This window comes from Tetrahymena thermophila (genome assembly GCF_000189635.1).
Source record: "Tetrahymena thermophila SB210 genomic scaffold scf_8254697, whole genome shotgun sequence".
NCBI classification, from domain to species: Eukaryota; Ciliophora; class Oligohymenophorea; order Hymenostomatida; family Tetrahymenidae; genus Tetrahymena; species Tetrahymena thermophila.
Window position 1 is genome coordinate 636,217 of NW_002476463.1, and position 24,136 is coordinate 660,352.

The 24,136-nt window shown below is 21.8% G+C and overlaps 5 protein-coding genes across 5 annotated transcripts; 1 reads left to right on the forward strand and 4 right to left on the reverse strand. All coding sequences in view use genetic code 6, as the record gives it.

Moving 5' to 3' along the window:
- Positions 1 to 831: 831 nt before the first annotated feature.
- TTHERM_00086710 (endo-1,4-beta-xylanase xylA, putative) lies at positions 832 to 4,347 on the reverse strand (the record flags this gene model as incomplete). The annotated part of the gene is made up of 1 exon (XM_001012719.2): positions 832 to 4,347. One exon carries the CDS (start codon positions 4,345 to 4,347, stop codon positions 832 to 834), a length of 3,516 nt encoding a protein of 1,171 aa, XP_001012719.2.
- A 997-nt stretch (positions 4,348 to 5,344) lies between these two features.
- TTHERM_00086700 (MORN motif protein) lies at positions 5,345 to 9,826 on the reverse strand (the record flags this gene model as incomplete). The annotated part of the gene is made up of 6 exons (XM_001012718.2): positions 5,345 to 5,520; positions 5,590 to 6,024; positions 6,084 to 6,749; positions 7,808 to 8,563; positions 9,109 to 9,213; positions 9,685 to 9,826. 6 exons carry the CDS (start codon positions 9,824 to 9,826, stop codon positions 5,345 to 5,347), a joined length of 2,280 nt encoding a protein of 759 aa, XP_001012718.2.
- Positions 9,827 to 16,031: 6,205 nt separating this feature from the next.
- Positions 16,032 to 17,030, reverse strand: TTHERM_000085668 (transmembrane protein, putative; the record flags this gene model as incomplete). Its single annotated transcript, XM_012796766.1, has 2 exons — positions 16,032 to 16,120; positions 16,442 to 17,030. The coding sequence occupies 2 exons, from the start codon at positions 17,028 to 17,030 to the stop codon at positions 16,032 to 16,034; spliced, it is 678 nt and encodes a 225-aa protein (XP_012652220.1).
- A 2,387-nt stretch (positions 17,031 to 19,417) lies between these two features.
- TTHERM_000085669 (hypothetical protein) lies at positions 19,418 to 19,701 on the forward strand (the record flags this gene model as incomplete). The annotated part of the gene is made up of 2 exons (XM_012796767.1): positions 19,418 to 19,461; positions 19,536 to 19,701. The coding sequence occupies 2 exons, from the start codon at positions 19,418 to 19,420 to the stop codon at positions 19,699 to 19,701; spliced, it is 210 nt and encodes a 69-aa protein (XP_012652221.1).
- A 2,055-nt stretch (positions 19,702 to 21,756) lies between these two features.
- TTHERM_00085670 (transmembrane protein, putative) lies at positions 21,757 to 23,115 on the reverse strand (the record flags this gene model as incomplete). The annotated part of the gene is made up of 1 exon (XM_001012714.2): positions 21,757 to 23,115. Exon 1 carries the CDS (start codon positions 22,960 to 22,962, stop codon positions 21,757 to 21,759), a length of 1,206 nt encoding a protein of 401 aa, XP_001012714.1. The 5' UTR covers positions 22,963 to 23,115.
- Positions 23,116 to 24,136: the final 1,021 nt, after the last annotated feature.

The window sequence follows — 24,136 nt, forward strand, 5'->3', positions numbered from 1 at the left end:
CGACACTAGAATACCATATCTTTTTTTATTTTAATATAAAAGTACCTAAAATATTTAAATTTACTCAATATTAAATTTGTTAAAAGTGGTTTTTTATTGAAAAAAAAACAAAAATGTAATAAATATTATTTTGTTGAGATGTTTTTATTTATTACTTATTTTAAATTAGATAAATTTATTATTAAAAGATATAAATAAAATCTAAATAAATACTTTTAATACATAAATTGCTTGAATTTTCTATAACTAAAGGTATCTTAAAAAGAATTATATTACTTTTAATTTTGTTAAGTATTTTTATACTTTTATCTAATAGTTATTAATAGCTACAGTTGTTTTAATTTTTTTAAATTTTATTCATAAATATTTTTTAGAAATGTTTGTTTATCCAAATTAAATAATTAACTAAAACGAAATATTTCAAATTATTAATTAAAAATGTAAATTAAATTAATATTTATAATCGATAATTAAAGTAGATATAAAAATTAAAATAAATTCTTAAAATTATAAATTAAATTAACATTTAATATTGATAATTAAAATGATTGCTTAAAATTGTAAATTAGGTTAATATTTAATATTGATAATTAAAACTAATATTTAATATTGATAATAAAATTAATATTTAAAATTTAAAATTGATAATTAATTTTTAAAACTATATAAAATTTTATTTGTTATTTTCTTAATTTAAAATAACTTTGTAAAAAATAATTACTTTATGTTAATATTTATAACGAACTAGATTTTATTTATGCTAAAAGTATGAAATATGATTATATCTTTATTTTATAAATTAATGTTTTTCTTAAATTAAGATATAATTTCTCAATTTTTATCAAATTATAACTCTATTACACCTTTAATTATATATTTCCTATTTCCAACAGTTTTCGATCTTTAATTTGTTGGTGTTATCTGTTATTGTTATTATTATTATTATTATTATTATTATTTTATATTTTGATCATATATATCTGATTCAATTTTAGTATTTTTATTCAAAGGTTAAAATGCAAAAAGTTTTTCATGAGTGAGATTTTAAGTTTATTTGTTTGAATCTTAAAATTCATATTAGCTTTCTTTGTTTAAATGAGTTTAAAGGGATTTTCTGATTTAAGAAGGTGAAACTCCTGTAGCTGAACTTATTTTATCTAAGTTATAATTTGCTAATTTAATTTATGCTAATTATTTTATATTCTTATGATTGTTGTTTTCTTATTTCGCTTTCTTTTTTACACTGATTCCTTTTTATGGAGATCTCTTCAAACTATGTATTTAAATTCTTCTCTTTTTAATTAGCTCTTCATCAACTTCAGCATTAGACGCTCCTTAATCGTTTTACATATTTCTTACGCTTTATTAATTATTTTAATTCTTAGCTTGAATTATTACTATTTATCCAATTTTAGTTTAGCACATTGAATTCATTGGATTCAATGAGCTATTTAGTGGAGATAATGACAAATTTTAAGAATTTTAAAAGTTTATTGGAGATAAATTTCTTGAGTTAGACTGTAAAATTACTGCATTTCTTGTAGAAAAAGAATTTTTTTAATTTACAAAACTGAAATGAGTTTAATAGTTATTGTTTCCATTTGGTTAGAAACCATTTTCATTTTTGTTTGTTTATGCAGAATTTATTTTATTCTCAGCACTTTAAGATAAATCAAAACTTTTATATAAGTAATTGTTTGAATCATTGAGTTAATTTTATTAGCTAAGATTTTACCTTTGATCTTTATTAATTGTCTCATCATTTTAGTTAAAAATAAACTTTTTATTAATTTATTAAGAATTTGATGGTTCACTTTATTGATATTAAGTTTTTTAAGTTAAAAAATATTGCTCTTAATAATTTTAAAAGTTATTTGGTGTAAGCGATAAAGTTGTTTTGCTCCTGTTTTACTTTCCGTATTTAGTTTGAGATAAACCTTAATTATTAGCAACTACCATCATTTCTTGTTTTGCATTTTAAATACTCTACTTATTATTTTATAGAATATTGTAGTGATATTTTAATCTTTTTTAGTTTTTTAAATGTTTATTTGACAAAGGAATTCCAAATCCAATATTACTCTAAGATATTTACTCTAAAAAATCTTCACTTCTTAGTTTATTTAACTAAAAAGAGTTGTTATTTTATACAGTTAAGATAGACTGTTACTTTGACTTCTCAGCTCTAGTTTAATTATTTTAATCGGTTTATTAATTTCTCTCAAAAGATTATTTTTGTTTATCTTCTTACTTTATTTTCTAAAAATATTCATCTTATTCGTCCATTTCAGTTTTTGATATCCTATTTGCGAATTCATTTTAAAAGTTACTCATTATTGGAGACACAGATATATAAGAATTTCCTGGATATTAAGTTTTACTTTTGTTTATTTCTATCTAGCTTCTTTCTGCTTATGAGGAGCATATTTTGCTCATTTAACTTGAAGAATCGTTTTCAAAAGAAGATTGCATTAATTTTTAATTGTTTTGAAAATTTATTGGAGATAAATTTCTAGAATTAGATTGTTAGATGATTCCATTTTTTGAGGAAAATGAGTTCTTTTAATTCACATAATTATCTTAAGCCTGATAAATATTGCTACTGTTAAGCAAAAAACTGTTTTCATTTCGATTATTTAAAATGAATTACTCAATATTAGTGTGATATTTGTTTTCTTTTTCTTGTTTTATACGTTTTGCAATGTTTAAGGTTAAGTCAAAGCTTCTATTTAAATAATTGTTTTAATCTTTTAATAGAAAAGAATTATTTTATGAAACTCTTTCTTTATTGCCTAATGTATCGAAAATAGAATTTTAATTGAAGTTAAACCTTTTATTTGTTAACTAACTTGTTGCTGAATCATTTTATCTTAATTAAATTTTCTATAATTACAAACCTTAGTCCTAGCAATTAAGAAAGCTATTTGGTGAAATAGAAAGGCTTGGTTTCTGTGTGTTTTTTTTGGAGGATTTTGATTCAGATAAACTAATTTATGCCAAGTTGTTATAATAAATCATTCCTAACTTTGTATTTTAAGCGCTGCCTTTTTTAATTGATATTAAATTATTTTTAAAGCCCTTCTGATTAGTTTCATTCTTAGTAGTTAGAGGTATTCCAAATCCTATATTACTATGTGATATTTACTGTAAAACATTATCACTACTACTACAACTTTACTAATTATTGGAGTTGCTTTGAATAGTTGAGTTGGTTTAAGCATTTATTTTTTCAGATATAGATTAAAGATTAAAATCAATTTACTGTTTATTAATTTATGTTTATTTATATTTTTCTTGCAATTAATTGATTTATTATTACTTTTTTATTTCAAATAGCGTTTTCTGTTGAGAGGGCTTTTAAGCATTATCATTTTATAAACTTTCCATTGTTTTATTTTATAAAAATAAACTTTAACTATGTTGATATTCACCCAAATAATGACCTATTGTAAATTAGCTGTTTGATTGTACCTTTTACAAGTTATCATTAATCAATTACTACTAAGTTTACTAATTAGTATTTAGAATTCCATTTTTTGTTTAAGATATTTAATTCAAATTATTAGAAATTTTTTTAGCTGTAAAGCTTCTTCGATTCTAAAAAATAACCATATTGCTATCATCTTATTTGATCAGACTGTCATTATTCTGTTAATTTTTTAAGTAAGACTAATCATTTAAGTTGATAGATTGTGAGTGATTTTTATTCAACTATTCAACTAAGATTTACTTTTGCTTGTTTAATAATTCATTTATCTATTAAGATTTTTAACTTTATATTTAGGAAAAGCTGCTATTTTTTATCATAGGACTTGTATTATTTACATCTTAAATACAGGAATCTCTTAAAAAAGAATCCAAATTTCTATTTTATCTTTGTTTAGTTGGAGAAATAACTGCTACCAGAAATTTATCTACTAAATTTTGAGGTTCATTTTGCATTTAATTTTCAAATTCACCTCTTTATTCTGAGTTGATATGTTGATATTTCATATTCGATTTATCTTTGGAGAAGAATCTTACATTTTACTGTGGAATATTGTCTTCTTAGTTAAATTGAATATCATCACTTAGTATTTGAGCGCTGCTAATTTAATCAGGAAATTATTTTAACTCATTTTAGCTTTTTTGTTCATTAAGAGATCTGCAAGAAGAGTTATTTTTTATCAATTTAATTATCTTTTTATTACCTTTTTGTTTGATTTTAATTAGAGATTTATTAGTCGTTGTTTACTATTTGCATTTATCTACATATTACTCAAAATGATTATCTTCTTCATCTTGCTAATGCCGCTTTTCCTATTCCTAGCCAATCTAGAAAAACTAAAGCCCTGGAGGAACTAGCATACTATTATAAATCCCTTAGTCTTTTTCAGCTTTCCTCTACTACATTTCATAAAATATGTAGATTAGAAGAATGAGAAATTTAAAAATACTTTCTTATATGTATATGTAATATATATATCTAATAGAGGTTTTTCTAGCTATTATACTTATTAATATCACTAATTTCTAACTACTTTACTTTCATAAAAAATTTTGGATTACCTTGATAAATGTGATATATAGAATTTAAGTAATTAAAATTATTATTTAATAATACTTAAAAATAAACAAAATTAAATATTTGGAAAATCAATTATCCAAAAATGTAAATGTTTTTTTAATTTGAAATTCAACATTACAAATAAATTTTAGGGAAAAAAATCCTTAGCGAAGGGTAAAGAGAAGAATTTAGATAAAGAACCTTATAAAATTTAAAATACACTAAAAATAGGCATAAAAATTTAGTAACAAAATATGCTTGCTAATAATAGTGAATTAATTTAGTATGGAAACTGAAATAATTCCAATAAATATATCATTCATTTTACTAACTATTTGTAGCATTTTTACACTATCAAAATATGAAAATTTAACATAATTTTTATTTAAAAATTATCATCAATTTATATTTTTGCATTTGTATTATTTGTATTGGATATTTAAGATCTTTTTGAGATTTAGTTTTAATTCGTAATGAATGAGAGAGATATTAATAATATTATTATTATTAGAATATTTATTTATTAAAAACTGGAAGGGCAATTAAATAAAAATATTAAGAATGAATGATTTGAATTAATACAATTACAAAAGTTATACAAACAATTGATGAATAAGATATATAAATGAAATAATATTTATTAGATTATAATTATGTAAGTGTTTATAAAAGGTTTCCAAAAATTATTACAATATATTCACAGGAGATGAAAATCATCTAGCTTTGTTTGCATATTTTGATAGAGCTGTAGTATGCAAGCAAGCCAATAAATATATAATTCTACAAATTTCAAACAGATCAGAGAGCATGTTCAATCTTGAGGATTAAGTGTTCGAGCATCTTGGGAACAACAATATCAGTTTCAACCTTTTAGGTTTCGAGCTTGTCATTTTTCCAGACACCACACTTGATGATCTTACCATCAGCAGAGAAGAATTTACCTTCACCATTCCACTTATCTTCTTACCAGAAACCTTTTATTAATTGATTAAAAAATGATTTTAGAAACAGTCTTAAAGATTAAATTATTTTTATTTATTTACCAATATATTGTTTGCCAGATTTCTTATAGTAATAGTGACCGAAACCTTCGAATTTACCCTTTTGGAATTGTCCTTAGTATACGTCACCACCTTCACCGTTGTTTACAGCATAAGTGAATTTACCTTCACCGTGTTGGTTGTTTTCAGACCAGTCACCTTCGTATGTGTTACCGTTAGCATATCTATACTTACCCTTGCCGTGTCTCTTACCATCCTTGACTTCACCTTCATAAACACCACCAGAAGTGTAGGAGAATTTTCCTTATCCGCACATGACACCATCCTTCCATTCACCTTCATAGTAGTGATCCTTTTCCTTGGAGTAGTAGTAGGTACCCTTATCTTGCATATCTTCAAGCCATTTACCAACGTACTTGTCACCATTCTTATAGGTCAAAGTACCTTAGTTGGTCTTCTTATCTCTTAAGAGTTCACCTTTAAATTATTAAATTCAAAAATGAGAATTTTTTAATTTATAAATTTAATTTTTTTACCTTCATATGAGCCATCGACATACAATCTCTTGCCCTTACCAGTGATGGACCAGTTGGATAATTCACCTTCGTAGCAGACAGCTTCTTAGAGTAAGTTATATATGCTACCACTCTTAGGAGCATCTCTCTCCCAAACACCACTAATGTATTCAATAGATTTTTCAGCTTAAGCAGAGGCGTTGGAAAGAGAAGGCTTAATAACGTATAATTTACCTTTTCCGTCCTTGAAGAAAGAGCTAGCGAGTTTACCGAAATAGTATGATCCATCGTGGTAGATGATCTTACCAAAATCGAGGACACCTTATTTCCATTCACCTTCATATTTAATACCATCATCACCAGTTAAAACACCTTATCCGTGGAAAGCGTGCTTTTCGAAACCACCAGTGTATTGACGACCATTAGGGAAAGTCAAGGTACCTTAACCGTGGTAGAGACCATTGAGGAAGCTACCTTCATATTTAACTTTCTTTCTGGTTTCAACACCGTAATCAGTGGGTAAGTCGTTCAAGAAGTTACCTTCGAATTCATAGTCTTCATCAATAAGATGACCTCTTCCTTATCTCTTGTGATGTTCGTCAAGATCACCCTTGTACTTTAATCCAGATCTGAATACCCAGGTGTCATCAGTTTTGACAGGAGCAGATTTCATGGCACGAGCCTTATCTAATTTAATGAAATAGAAAAAATTAGTTAAATAATGAAAAAATTAAATTTGATTGAATTTAATTGCAGGTAGGACTCAAAAAAAACTGAAATAGAAAACGTTATCACATCTCTAAGATTTTCATGCAGATAAAACGCACTAGAAAATAATTATATAAAATTTGATCACTTTTTTTATTTGCATCTTATCTTACATCCTTGAGATCATTTGTTATGGTATATCAATCAATAAATGATAATCATTTAGCAGAATTTTTTTTTTTAGAGTTATGTTAAGTAGATTCAACTTTTAGATATGAGATTTTTGTTTTTTTAATTGGAATAATTATAGCATTTTATTTCTGATTTTAACTTCTTTATTGTTGGTTTGTATTTTTTTTAATTGTTTTCCAAAAAACATTCTTTAATTAAAATTAAGTTTGTAAGTAAGTAAGTGAGTTTGTTTATTGTATTCTGTTTGCTGCATATCAGATTTGTGCTAATTTCGTTTATAGCAGATTAAACAAATTTATAATTTTGAGGTTGTGGGAAGGGGTCAGTAAAATTAAAATTTAAAAATTATAGATTGATTTTGGCTTTATAATATTGCGAAATGACTTTAGAGAGATAAATTATTTAGAAATTTTTTATCTGCTTTTAATAATAAAAATTATTAGCTTGATTTCTCGAAAATTTTCTTGGGTATTGATTTATTTGGCTTTGTTGCTATATATTTTTAAATGCTATTATAATTATATATTGTTTGTTTGATTGATTGACTCTGCTTTTTACTTAGACTTTTTAAAAAATTTAAAGTTGTTTTTTTTACTTATTTTTTAATAAAAATTCATATTTAATTTTATTGCGGTTGGTTGACTCAGTTATTGTCTTTATACCTTCTATTTTTTCTTAACATTTTTCTTTGTTTTGAACTTAATATTAATTGTTTCCATAAATTTAATATTAAAATTTATTGGAAGCCATATTTAAAAATAATGGCGTTAAGAACAGTTTATTTGGAAAATCATGGGAGAGTCCTTAAATATCTTTTTATTTATTTAGTTAAAAAAAATATTTACTTTCAACTTCCTTGGTGAAGTTTTCAATGTTTTCTTAAAGAATCTTGCCATCTTCATCAAGGTGGTTAGCATAAGATTCAACGAAACCGATCCATTGGTAGATATCAACTCTCTAGTCGTTAGCATTGTCGAGGAGAGAAATGATCTTAAGGATCTATTCAGATGAAATGCTGCATTCCTCAGCATAAGCTTCAGAGAATTGAGTGTTGGAGACTTCAAATTGGTGAGGGAAGAGTTAGTTCCAAAGACCGAAACCCTTCTTTTCAGCAAAAATAAGGTAAAGGTAATTGGGTAAAGTAGAGAAGTTTTAACCAGATTTTCTGTTGTAAATATCTCTGACCATGTAGAATCTTTACTTCAATTCTTCGAAGGCTTAGTGATTGTCACCCTTGTATAAGTCTTAGAAGATAATTTCGTATTGGAATTTACCATCCTTGTATTAGCTGTTGAAGACCTTCTTCAAGAAGTCAGCGAGTTCGCTAAGATGAGTTAAGCATTGATAGTAATCTTATTCGATGGTATATCTTAAATGGAAAGCTCTGAAGTTTTATAAATCACCGTATAAGCCAATAACTTCAGTCTTGAATTCTCTAATGTAAGTAGGAATTTGGAGAGTTTGGCTGAAAAGTTGGATGATTAATTCAACTTAGCTGATAGCCTTGGTTAAGACAGCGCCGTAGTTAGCGAGATCCTTCAAGTTTTCAGCTTTGGAGATAGCTTGCTTTAAGGTTTCTAATTATCTCATGAAGACATATTCTGTTATTTAAATTGATGATATTAATATAATTTTTTAAATGAATTCAAAAAGCTTAATAGATTGATTATTTATTGCATTAAGATAGAAAATTGTTAGTCTTTTATGGTGAATTGAAATGAATATCAGACAAGTATTTTCTTAATATTTTGCATAATTTATAGCTTGTTATAAAAATCTCTTTTCCTTTGTTGATATACATTCAGATAGACAGACAGACTTTCCTATTTATTGATGAATCTTTCCTTTCTTTCTTTGAAAGCAATTAATAAATGATTAAATTCTATTGTAGATTTGTATGTGGTATTAATTAATCAAATTATTGTTATAATAGTTAATATTATCTTGAAGATTTAGTCAAGTTAAAAAGATATTTTAATTTAGCCAATCAATTCAAGAATGTAAAAAATTAACTAATATTTAATATTGCAATTAAGATATATTCTTTATTTATTTATTTCTATGTATGTTTGTATACTTGTGCTTCATCTATCTTATTCAATCAATCAATCTATTAGATTGGTTCAAATTTAACTTAAATATTTACCTGAAACTTCTCTTTAATTTTCTTCATCTTCATTCTTTTATTCAACAACATTTTATTCGATTTATTCTCTCATGTCAGCTTCAGCTTCTGCGTTCTAAGCATGGACTATTTTTTAAAGATAAGTATTTAATATAGGATTAGCTAAGGTTTAAATGGTTAAATTGAATGATGATATAAAGAAGGCCTGCCAAAAATAAACTAAATGCATTAAAATTGTGTCTTAGAACTTGAGAAAGGGATAGAAAGAATCGAGTGCCTTTTTGTATGCAGTCTACTTAAAGTTAGAAGGAAGCGACTATAAAAAAGCCAGCAAATAATGTTAGATGTTAACTATTTGTTTAAAAAGATGGTTCTATTTAACTAACTTAACAATCTATGGGGTAATCTAACTTTTTTTTTTCTAGTTTACATGTTAAAATGCATTTAATTGGGCAGACCATCCATTTTAGCAAGGAAGCTATTTTTGAGTTATGCTTTAGAGGCTTAAAGACTAAATGGACAAATCAAATTTTTGCGAATAATTCTCTCATTCTTAAGAAGTAAAATAATAAGAAACAAACTAAAGTAAAGACTAACCTGCAGGGGTGGTGACATCCTTAACAAGGTTTTAGTTAGCACCTTCTTCATTTTCAACTTAAGCTTCGTATTGATATTGTTGAGTGGCGTTGGTATTGACTTGATCAGGAACGTTAGTGGCAGCACAGCATTGATTTCCCATTTCTTCTTTCTTTTTTATCTTTTTGTTAGATTTTTTTGTTGATTTTCTTTTAGTTTTAGAGTCTATCTTATTTTTTAGAAAAATTTTATATTTATTTTTTAATTGCTCTCTTAATTAATTTATAAAGAGCTAGCTGCTGCTTCTGTTGAGAGCGATAGAAAAAAAAACAAATATTCATTTGGAATAAATTTCATTTTTAAGAAAATTATAAATCAAACTACCACGCATTCATTCATACATACATACATTAATTAATTGATTCTTTCATTCAGTCATAAGTAAATATATAAATAAATACATTGATTCTTATTTGAATCTAAATAAATAGAGCAGTAAGTAAATGATTGTGTCATTCACTCATTTATTGATTCTATCAATATATAAGCAAGTAAAATCCAATGCAAAATAAAAATAAAAAAATATACATTTAAAAATATCTTTTGGTATTATTTGTTTGTTTGTTTGTTTTTTTTTTTTTTGATTGAATCCATTAAATATTCGTTCAATATTCTGTTTATAAAATCTAAACAAAAGAAGATATGATAAATTTTAATATTAAATATTCTATTGCTTAATTCCATCTAGGATTTTATATGATAGTAGAAAGTATTAAAGAGCAGTCAACATAAAATAGAATGAGTGTTAAAGATGCTGTCATGCAAAAAAATAAAGATATTGAACTAGATTTACTTTCTACAGTAGCTATTAAATTTCGTAAAATATCTTAAACACACTTGAACAAGAAGATTGATTGATAGATATATAGATATATAGATAGCGCAAAATTATATCTCCAGCCAATTTAATAAAATGCCTATCTATTAGGTAGGGAATTTCCACCGTACTTTGATAATATCAATTAATTAACATAAAGATACATCATATCTTTGATATTTCCTCTTTCTTTATATGCATATTTAATTTCAAAAATTTTTCTTTCATTTTAATTAAAACCTACTAACTAACTATCATACAAAAAAAAAAAAAATTCATAAACCTTCTACATAAACAAATTATCCTACCTATTTGCCTACCTAACTACCTACCATCCTAAATTATTTTTTGGTAAATTAAAAGCAGCTATAACAAAAAATTTTAATTTTACTATAATTTTTTCGTTGTAAAATGTGATAAAGTCCTCAATAAAATGCTAATAAAACATCAAAGAGAATACACAATTATATTATTGAGTCAGTTTTGAACATTAATTTATATTTTTGCTCATTTTGTGAGCTGTAAGACAAATTAATTATTGGAATTATTAATCATTTATTTTTGATAAATAGATTCTTGATAATTTTTCTTATAACGAACCTCGCGAATATAATTTAATTATTATAATTTATTTTTCTCCTACCACCTCTATCAATTAGTTTAGAATTTTTTTACTGACATAGTCTTTTATTGGATATTGAATGCCTTACAGGTCTTATAATCATCAATCAATTAGTCTTGGATTTTAAATAATTATATGTTTAGTTATGATTTTACATTTTATCAAGAATGTCTTGAGTATTTTCAATTCTAAAGTAAAGCGTTGACAACTTCTCCCCTTCAAATATAAGTTACTTAATTATTTGCATAAGCTATTTGACCTCTTTTTCTTCAATAAAAAAGGCTAAAATTCAAAACCACTAATATTTATAAACTAGTTCATTTAAGAATCGTACTATAAAAAAGTGAAGCTAAGTCTTCAAAATTCAAGAAAAAATTATCTTCTCGCTTAACTCCATTTAAGAAAAATTGATATAATAAATATGATGACGTCTCTCTATTAATCCTCATCTAGAAAATGATAAATGCAAATTTTCAATGCGCTAGTAAAATAACTACTTATAAAAATATGGCTTCTCTGTGAAATAATTATATGCAATTAGCCAGCTATAAATCTATTTATTTCATTAAAATAAGAAAGATATCAAATTTATATTTTTACTAAATTCTACATGATAATAATGCTAGAAAAAAATTAATCTATTTTACTGTTAAATTTTTCTAAATTAAGAAGTTTAGTTTAGCATTGGGCGAAAATAACTCTAGCTTATATTTAGATCTACTATACCGTTGTATTAAATTAATGAAAAATTAGTTCTTTAATCACTGCTTTACATTACCAAAATATTTTCAACTCTTTCTATTTTATAATTAAAAACTGCAACAAAATCTTTAAGCACTGAAAGTAACTTTCTCACTTTTAAGAAAGAAAAAATAAAGCTAATATTAAATAAGCACAGATTTACTCAATTTTAAGTTAAGCAACAGACATAATCTGGTTATATTTTATATTATATGAAGTGACTATCTATCTATTCTTTGTCAAAAACTAACAAATGAAATTGAAAGTTCTTTATTTTTTCAATTTCTATCATTTCTTATAATATTCTATTTCTAGCTTGAAAGAACATACTTTCATTTTTAATTTCTATTTTTATCACTCAAAGGAGTATTTTATATAATTTCCTTGCTTTTATATTATTCTCTTTGAAAGTATAAAAAAATTTGACATAACCCTTGTAAAATTTCATAAAAATAAGCTAAATTTGCAATCAGTGAATTTAAAATTATAGCATGTCCAAAAAATACCGATCTAATTTTTATTAGTATAGTACCATCTAAAGAGCTAACATACTTTCTCAAAAAACTTATAAGGCAAGTGTGGCTATTAGCGAAACTGTCTATTTGCTTAAATTTTCTATTTTACATTAATTTCAAGCAAAAAAAAAAAATGAAACTAAGAAAGAAAGAAAGACAAGTAACACAAAAATCCAAATATAAGTTAAAATTTTAAAATCTTAATAGATATATTTTTGGTCCATTCATCTAAATTACTTCTTAATTAATTAAAAATATAATTATAAAATTAAAACAAACTCTAAAAACAAAATATTAATTTTGCTGACTTTGTTATAAAAAAATCAAAATTATCTTTATTTATTTATTTCACTTTCTAAATAATTTGTTTAATATTGAATGATAATTTCATTTCAAGTTATCGTTATTGACGCAGCATTTTAAAATGTGATCACTAAATATTTTCTTTTTGTTTTTGTTTATATCAAATTAATATCTAATATTCAAATATCTTAATCAAAATCAGATAAAAAGATATTTTTTATGAAGATTTTCACTTTATTTTGAAATTCAAACATTCACTCACTATTTTTATTAAATTAATATCTAATTAAATTGTGTTCGTCATTTATTAATTTGAAATACCTCTCACTTTAAATACTTATTTGATCCCAACAAAATTAGAACGATAAAAATAACTGAACAATTTACTTAATTTTGATTTTTTTTTCAATAAATTTAGTTTCTTCTTCTCCTACCAAAAATATTATTCTCGAAAGGCTATAATTTCAAAAGTAACAAATACTTTTTCAGATTACTGCTCAATCTACTTATCTTTTATTATTCAATAAATTAAAAATATTCTGTTTTCAAATATTAAAAACAATATTTTAGATTATTCATTCTAAAATATAATTTATCTTACATATTTTTTTTTTAATCTAAAAATATAAATGAAGAAATTTAAATAACTCTATTTTAAAAACTAAATTAAAAATATTTTTTATTATAATTTTAATTATTTCAATTTAATTTAAAAATATTGTACATTAAATTTATCACATGACTCAAGACAGTGAAATTATTAATAGAAAAGTGATACTTTAAAGTTTCTGCTCATAGGGATATTTATTACTATCCTCGAATAATTACTTCTCTAGTAAGTTTTAAATATTTAGTAGAATAATAAATATTATAGAAATAGGTTTCGAACCTGAATATGCATTACTTTTATTATTAAGCCCTCATAAAAATAAAATTTTTGTTATCATTTAAAAATATTAAGAACTTTCAGAAACTAAAAGTATATCTGAATATTTAAAATGTTTTTAATATATTCTATTTATTGTAATTTTATTTAAACTTTATTTATGTTTAAAAAAAGAAATTTCCATTATTAATACATCTAATTATATAAAAAGACTTCCCATTTTTTAATAAGACATTAATAATTAATAAAATTTTCAATTTTTTTTGGTGAAAACTTAAGAATTATTTTATTTAAGTAAACTTAATTTTATTTTATTTAATAAATTTACAAAATAAGAAAAATATAAAAATAATAATAAATTTATCAATCTTTCTAAATATTATTATTAATTATCCAATTACAAAATATTATAAAATAAACCATATTATTCAAATATTTAATATTTATTCATACTTTTTCAATACTTATTTTCATAATCAGATAGATATTTTAAAGAGGATTAATCTTTTTAATTTATAATACTTATTTATTATTTTCAATTCTTATGATTTATTGATATTTTTGACCCTTCAAATATAAATTTATGTAAATTACTAAAAAAAATTAAATAGAATAAAATTTTTAAATTAAATATTATATTTTATTAGCAGAATAAATAATAAATAAATAAATCAAATATAAGGCTAATAAATAAATAAATTAAAATTTTTTTAATTTTAAATTCATTTTTATATTAAAAAAACATCGTAACCCAAAATAAATAAACTATTTTTACTGAAGATTGAGTATCAAAGTTTAGAGATTAGTGCACTTTCCTAAACCATAACTTAAGCCTAATACACCTTCTTTCCCAATTTAATTTTTACTTTTTAAATATTGAAGAAAAAAAAAATAATTAATTAGTTAGTTAGTTAGGTTAGTCAGAGTGAAAATGAAGAAAAAATATGAAATAATAAGAAATTAATATAAGCGAAGTTGAAAATAAATAAATGAGTTAAATTAGCAAACAATTATATAAAAAGAAATAAATAAAGCAAAAAGCTAATAAATAAATTAAAAGAGTAAGTTATATCTATTGTTTTAAATATTCTTTAATATAAAAAATATCTCAATCCTAAACAAATATAAGATTATTACTATAGATAAAGTGTCAAATTTTAGAGATTAGTGCAATTTGCTAGAGCAGAACCTAATCCTAATGCACCTCCATCACTTATTTCATTGCTACTTTTTAAAAATTGAAGAAAAAATATATGGTTAATTAGATAGTTACAATTAGAAATGAAGAAAAAATATGAAATAATAAGAAATTAAATTGATTAATTAATAAATTGAAAATAAATAAATGGGTTAAATTAGCAAAAAATGAAAAAAAGAAATAAAATAAAAAGCTAACAAATAAATTAAAAGAGTTAGTTATATTGTTTTGATTTATTTTTATATTAAAAAATATCTCAATCCAAAACAAATAAATTGTTTTTACAAAAGAAAGAGTTTCAAATTTGAGAGATTAGTGCAATTTGCTAGAGCAGAGCCTAATCCTAACGCACCTTCATCACCTAATTGATTGTTACTTTTTAAATATTGAAGAAATAATATTTAGTTAATTTGCTTGTTATAATGAAAAAATGAAGAAAGAAAATGAAATAATAAGAAAAAATATGAAATAATAAGAAATTAATTAAATGAGCAAACAATTAAAAAAACTCAAACAAAATAAAAAATGAAAAATAAATCAAATAAATAGCTAATAAATAAATTAAAAGAGTTAGTTAAATTGTTTTAAATTCATTTTTATATAAAATATATCTCAATCTAAAACAAATAAACTGTTTTTACAAAAGAAAAAGTTTCAAATTTGAGAGATTAGTGCAATTTGCTAGAGCTGAGCCTAATCCTAATGCCCCCTCATCACCAATATTATTGCAACTATTTAAATATAGAAGAAAAAAATATAGTTAATTAGTAAGTTAAAATAAAAAAATGAACAAATAAGAAATGAACAAATAAATAATCAAGGCAAAAGTTGAAAAGGAAAGTAGAATAAAAAAAAGAAAACAAATAAAAGCTAATAAATAAATTAAAAAAATTAGTTATTTTGTTTTAAATACATTTTTATTTTTAAAATATCACAATCAAACACATAAACTTTTTTTACTATAAACAAAGAGTCAAATTTTAGAGATTAGTGCAGTTTTCTAAACCAGAGCCTAAGCCTGATGCACCTAATGAACCAATTTTATTGACACTATATAAATTTGAAGAAAAAATATGAAATAGTAAAAAATTAATTAATAATTAAAGCAAACTTTTAAAATAAAAAATGAATTAAATTCTAAGGAAAAAAAAATTAAATAAAAATAAATAAATAAAAAAAGTTAGTTAAATTGTTTAATACATTTTTATTTTTAAAAATATCACTATTCAAAACAAATAATATTTTTACGCAAGATCAATTGCCAAATTTGAGAGATTACTGCAGTTTGTTAAGCTAGAACCTAAACCTAGTGTACCTTCATCACCAATTTAATTTTAACTTTTTAAATATTGAAGAAAAATACGAAATAATAAGAAAATTAATTAATAATAAAACAAAAAGTTAAAAATGTAAAAAAAAGAGAGTTAAATTAGCAAGTAAAGATAAAAAATATAAGCAGAAGGGAAAAAAAATCAAATAAAAAGTTAATAAATAAAAAATATTTAGTTAAATTATTTTAAATTCATTTTTATTTTTAAAAATATCACAATTTAAACAAATAATTTTTACACAAGATTAAGTGTCAAATTTGAGAGATTAATGCAGTTTGCTAAAATAGAACCCAAACTTGATATACCTTCATCACCAATTTAATTTTAACTTTTTAAGTTTTGAAGAAATAATATATAGCTGATAATTTAGCTAGAATAAAAAATATTAAATAATAAGAAAATTAATTAACAATAAAAGAAAAAGTTAAAAATGAAAAAAAGAGTTAAGTTAAAAATGAAAGATAAAACAAGCAAGCAGAAAAAAAAGAAAAATTAATAAAATAAAAATCTAATAAATAAATTAAAAGAATAAGTTATTTTGTTTTAAATTTATTTTTTTTATTAAAAAGAATAACAATCCAAAACAAAATAATTAAATGTTTTTTTTTACTCAAGTTTAAGTTTCAAATTTGAGAGATTAATGCACTTTCCCAAACCAAAACATAAGCCTATTACACCTTTATCATCTATTTAATTGCATCTTTTTATATATTAAAGAGAAAAATATGTTGTTAGTTTGTTAGAATCAAAAAATGAAGAAAAAATATTAAATAAAAAGAAATGGATTACTTAATATTAAAAACAAAATGAAAATAAAAAAATGAGTTAAATTAATAAAAAAAAAAAACATAAGCAGAATATATAAAAGAGTAAGTTATATTGTTTTAAATTCATTTTTATATTAAAAAATATAACAATCCAAAACAAATAAACTGTTTTTACTCAAGTTCAAGTATTAAATTTGAGAGATTAGTGCAGTTTGCTAAGCAGCAACCTAAGTCTGAGGCCCCTACTGAGCCAATTTTATTAAAACTTTTTAATATTGAAGAAAAAATACAAATTTAATTAGTTTGTTAGTTAGAAAGATAATTGAAGAAAAAATGATAATAAAATCAAATGCTAAAAATGAAAAAATAATTAAATGAATAAAGAAAAAAAAACTCAAGCAAAATAAAAAAAGAAAAATAAATTAAATAAGAATATAATAAATAAATTAAACATTTATTTATATTAATAAAACAAATTAACTGCTTTTACCCAAGGTTTAAATTCAAATTTGAGAGATTAGTACATTTTCCTAAACCAAAACATAAGTCTGATACACCTTTTGAATCAATTTAATTAGACCTTTTTAAATATAAAAAGAAAAATATATATTAGTAAGAATTATAGAATTATATCAAATAATAAAAAATTAATTAATAATAAAAGCAAAAGTTGAAAATGAAAAAATTAGTTAAATTAATAAAGAAAAAAAAAACACAAACAAAATAAATAAATAAAAAAACATCAAATAAAAAACTTATAAATAAAGTAAAAGAATTATTTATATTTTTAATTTACTTATATTTTTTAAATTAAAAAATACAATAATCCAAAAAAAACAATCTGCTTTTACCCAATAAAAAGTGTCAAATTTGAGAGATTAGTGCACTTTTCTAATCTAGAACCTAAGCTTGATACATCAATTGCACCAACATTATTAAAACTTATTAAAATTTAAGAAAAAATATATAGTTAATCAGTTAGTAGAAGGATAAAATATTAAATAATAAGAAATTAATTAATAATAATAAAAAAGAAAAATTTGAAAATGAAAGAATTTGCTAAAAAAACAAACAATGAAAAAAAACACAAGCAGAATAAAAAAAGAAAAATAAATCCAATCAATCGTTCATTTTTAAATATTGAAGAAAAGATATGTGATTAATTAGTTATTAGTTAAATACGAAGAAAAAATATCATAGAATAAGAAATGAGCAATTTATAATTAAAACAAAAATTGAATGAAAATAAAGTTAAAATAATAAAAAATATTTGGATACAGAAAAATAGATGAATATTAATGAAAACTTTAATTAGAAAAATAATAATGTAAAATAAATAGAAAATTAAATATATAAAAAATATTAATATCAAAAATATAAATAAATTAAATGTACTTCAGATCAATATGGAGAACTTAGTGAGATTAAAATGAAGAGTTAAAAAACTTTTTTGTTAATAAAAATAAATTTAAGCAGTTTTATTAAAAAAATAATATTTACTTCTTCAAGATTTTTGTTATTATATTTTTTCTATTAAATCATTTCTTTATTTATCTACTTTTCAAAAATATTCAATAGCAATTTATCGAAATTTTATTAATAAATAGGATATTAAAAATTTAATTTCCTTTTTTCTTAATATTTCTATTTAAAACTTATACTTAAAAGTAGGAATGAGAGATATATATTGAAAAAATTATTGCAATAAAAATAGTTTAAAATTTTAATAAAATAATGCTTATTTGTAAATTTTTCTGTTTTATTCCAGTAAGTAAAGAGGGTTGGCCATATTAAACATTTTAAAATATATTTAATAAATATTTACAATATTATAATATTTATAAAACAAACCTCAAATTATTTTCAAATCCCATTAGTTTTTTTTTTAATTATGTATAATAAATAAGGATATTTATTATTTCATTTATAATTTAAAGAATTTATTTATGAAACTAGGAATTAGTGGTGGGGTTGAGTATAGGACCACATTAGTTTTTTATCATATATTTAATAATATATTAAATATAGTAAGTATTTTTTAATCTAAATATTTTATTATATATTATTTGTAGTTCCTCAATAATTAAAAGTAACTCCCTCCAACTAACTATATTTTTTATTATTTAGATTGGTATTTATTGAAAATTTCTTTAATTATTTCAAAATAAGATCTTAATTTTTAAAAAAAGTATAAAAAAAGAGGATAATGAGATTTTATACTTAATTTATTTAAAATTCTTAACAAAAATAAGCTTAACTAGTGCTACATATTTCTTTTTAAGTTTTATTCAATAGTATTTAACGAAAAAGGGATGCCAGCTAATTCAAATAAGCTACAAATTAATTTATTATAAAACAAGAGATAAATTAAAAATATTCAAAAAAGTAAAGGAAAAAGAAGATAATGATTACATTTCTTTATCAAAGCAATCTAAGAGAGATATATAAAGACATTTAATTTAATATTATAAAGAGTATTTTGATAACAATTAAAGAAATATTTTTTCAAAAATAATGTTTGTGCTTAAGATATCAATGATGTCATTCTCTTTAATAATGTAATTAATTATATTTATGCCTCCTTTTGATAACATTTATTTTAATTACTTACTATTATTATCATTATTAATAGATTGAAAACAATATAGTTTACAAATAATTGGTTTCAAAACATTGTATCAATCTAAATATAAAAACTTAAGATATTTAATAAACTTATACAAACATAAATACAGCTAAGCAATTTAATGTTTATTTAATTTTATATTTTTAATATTGGTAAAGTATATTCTTTATGATCAATTTCTAAAAATATAAATTTTATATTTATCAATAGCATATTAATTAATATTTTCACATCATTAAAATGTTTCAAAAATAAAAAATAATCTTGATAATTAACTATTTACTGCTGATTAAGCTTAATCAGGAAAGAATTTTATTTTATTTTAGCTAATATTTTAAAAATTAATGATAATACCAGTTATAAATTATCATAATTAGTAATAAATTTTCTTTTACCTTAGAAGCAATTTCTGTTGCCCCTAAACATAAATTTGGTACTTTTAATATATTTAGTAATAATTATCTTCATAATTATAATTATTGTAATTTATTTATTATTATTCTCAGAATAATGGAAACCAATTTATAAAATTTAAATTACAAACATTTGTTAAATATTACAAATTAATACTTTTAGACTATAGATGAAATAAAATTATAATTTATATGTTTTTATATTTAGTTTAAAAGATCTTTTAGATCTATTTTAAATTTTCAAAAAATTAATAATAATTTTAAAAATAAAATTTAGTTTCCAAAATTTCAAAGCCATAATATTTTAATAAATCTTATGTTTTTTATTAATAGCAAAAATTATAAACTAATAATTATAAATTCAATATTTATTCAATAAAATTATTATTAAATACAATAATTATTTAATACAACATTTATCATATAAAAAGATTATTCAAAAAAAAATTATTTACACACTATTTATTGAATACAAGATTATTTAATTGATCAATTATTTTTAATAGATTAAATATAATATTAATGATAATAAGAAAACAAACTTGCTGAGCTATTCTCATACTTCTTTTAATTTTTTATTTAAATATGATAATATTTTTTTAAAGTATTTCAATAAAATCTACGTTTTGAATAAACAATTTAAAAATATTATATTGATTATAATGATAGCAAGTGAAAAAATAATGAGCGAGTTATGATTGTTTGGATTTAGAATGTAATTTTTTTTGAAAAAATAGAATTCAAGATATTATCAGAATTACATGTAAAATTGTAAAAGTAATGAGGAAATTCAGTGAATTCACATTCTCATAATTATTTATATGCTATGAAATTTTAAGAAGTTTATGAAAATATTTGAAAAATTATGAAAATGTTTCTGTTAACAAATAATAATTTGACATTATAATAAAAAATTATTAATTAAAATTTATTAAAAGAGATAGATACACTTTTTTTTAGAAGAATTATACAAATAATAAATATTATTGCTCTCTTCTAAATTTTATTTTCAAATTGAATGAAATGTTCGATTTTTTAAAATAAAAATAATTTATTTACTTAGACAGTTTGGTTAAAAGTGGTAGAAAAATTTAAGCTATATATGAAAAAAATTATGAAATTAATTTGCAAATAAATAAATCTTCAAATTAATAAATTTAGTAAATTAACGTTAACACGAAACTATAAAATTAATTATGTTTTTTGAAAATTCTTTAATTTAAAAATTGAGATAATAGTTTGTTGTAGTTATTAGTAATGTTTTATAGCTAATTTTAACTTAGATAAATTTCTGTAATATTTTATGAACATAATAAATTAAAATCTCTTGTATTTAAAATAAAAATAATTTTATCATTTTTATAAATTAAAAATCAATAAAAAAACATTTTCTTGTTTTAATTCATTTTTTTTTATTTTTTATTTAGGCCATTAAATATTAAGTATTAATGAATTCTTTTAATGATTACTTTGTATTAATATTAAAGAGTAGAAAATATAAAATAAAGATGATTATTTGTTTTGCTAATCTTACATCTAAGTAGAGCAAAAATACATTTAAAAAAGAGGTAGAATAAGAATAATTTATTTGATTAAGGGTTAGAGTTTTTAGAAAAATACAAAGAATTTACAAGAATAAAGATTAAGTAAGATAGATATTAAATAAGCTGAAATATTGATATTAAAATGGTTAGTAGTTAGATAGTTAGTTATTGAAATATATTAGTTTAATGATGATGATGATGATGAAATCATTTTTACTGTAGCAAATGATTATTTTAAATTTTAAAAAGCTTTTAAATAAATTTAGATTCTCAATTTTATTCATGAGGGTTAGAATCTTTATAATTTTCAGTTATTATTTTAGGTAATTCGTTGTTGCATTCTGGAGAATGGATATCGCTTTCACTTTTAAGTAACTGAGGTGATACTTTTATTTATAAAATGCATTTTTATTCTTTATTTTTTTATGGAATTATCTTTTTAGATAAGTCAATGAGATGAATTTTAATATTTTATTCCTTTTTTTCAGATTATTTTGGTTTCTCGCTTTGATCATTGAGCTAGTTGAAATTTTAAGAAGCTGTAATTGGTAAAGCAATGCATGCTCCAAGCTTAGACTTAGCGAATTGAATTATCAAAATTGATTTGTAGAGGAAGATTTCTTGGATAAGAGTGCAAATAATTGAAAATATGATAGTTAGAGTGTAGTTTTTAGTGTATTAAAGTATTTCTGCTTAAATTTAATTAGCAGCAATTGAATAGCAAGTTCCTTTTGCTTAAGGTTTCTAACTAACATCCCAGAAGAAGTAGTTTTAATTACTTTCACATATTCCACTACATTAAAGTTATTATTCTATATCACTAAGCTTTTGCATAGCTGCAATTTTTTAGTATTATTAATTATAATTAATTTGTTCAGTATGACTATAACTAATATTTTCTTATTTAGATTCGCTTACATTTGAATCAATTGAGCTCTTTGAATCAGCTAAGCATGCTTAAAAATTAGCAAATTAGTTGTTTTCAATATCTGATTTGTTAGTGCAAGGACAATTTTATGAGCAGTTCATTTTATTTGCTTCATCATATAATTAATGTGAGAGGCTTGGCCAGAGTAACTTTGAGTTATTTAAGCACTTTTACTAGAAATCAAGCTCAGTTACGCTCTCTTCCTTTCCTATGAAAAGTGATTTTGCTTGATATTGGCTATTCAAGTTAACTACAAGAGAAGCCAATAAAAGGATTAAAACTAATTTAGAAATCAATCCTGCTCTTTGAACTAATAAATGATAGAGCTGGAATATGAGAGCAGTTGTAATAATACAGAAGATAATCATGCGATGGAAATAAGTCTCTGTAGCTATAAGACTATCTTAGAAAGGGAAGGAAACACCACTAAAGATAGTTACTCCGCTATAAATTACTTTAAGAACAAGAGCGAAGACAATCAGAGTGCTTATTCCTCTTTAGCATAGCACTTTTAAGTGCTCTTGGCTGAATTTTTAGAAAGAATTCATACTGTCTAATAGAATAAAGGTATTGTTTGTTTGTTAGTTAGTTAGTTATCCTGTTAGTAAGTTGGTTTGCTTTGTGATTTTTGATAGTATAATTTAATTAATTTTTTAATGATTATTGTTTTCTTATAGTAAATAATTATCTATTGAATTTAATTACTTATAATTAATTGATTATAGAGAAAAGATCCTTTTATCTTAAAATATGCGCAGTGTAAAAATAGATACGATTAGTACGAACAATTTTTTTTGATTAATTCTTAAATTAAATTTGTTTATAATTTTAATTATTTCACTCAATAAACTTCATAACTTACCATTCAATCATTAAAGAATTTTTTGATAATTAACTTTTCTCTTTTTCATTGCTACTGTAATCTCTACTTTCTTCTGATCGTATGTATCCCTACTTAATTTTTATATTTACTAGATAAATATTTATCCTATAGTAGCAAATATATTATCTTATTCTTGAGTTCTAATAGTTAATTAGCAACAAAACTAAAATCCAGATATATTCACTTAAAAATCATCAATTATAATGTATCAATAACTAACTTTCCTAATAAAACTCTTGAAGCTTTCCCTAATAATTCAGTGTTAATTTGCCTTCTGATATTATAAGTAGAATCAATTTTTAGAATACGGCTTGTTTAATATTAAGAAATATAGTGAATGAAGCATAGCTTTTAGAATTTAACAAAAATTAACTAGAACTCAGATAGTAAACTGTTTGAAATCCATTAATTTTCAAATGGTATTGTAATTACAAAATTTATAAATTTTAGATTACTTATTTTTACAAAAGCAGGCCAGCCTTAATATTATTTATAAATTAATAATATAAAAAGACAGCTATTATATTTTTAATTGTAAGAATTACTCAATATAAACTGAAACAAAAGGTTTTTACCAAAATAAAAAAACTCCAATCTAAAATGAATGTTAGCATCTTAACTTTTAAATTGTTTTGTTAATAATTATATAAATTCGATTGTAGGTTTTTATTTTGAATTAAAGATGCTTTTAGGATTAAATTTGGTTCATTATAAATTTAGCAGAGTAGATTGATTGTACTACTCAAATACTTTACATAAATCTAATTTAATATTATAGATAACCAAAGTCTTAACCTACTAGACTCAAAATAATTAAAAACAAAATGCTTAGACGCAAT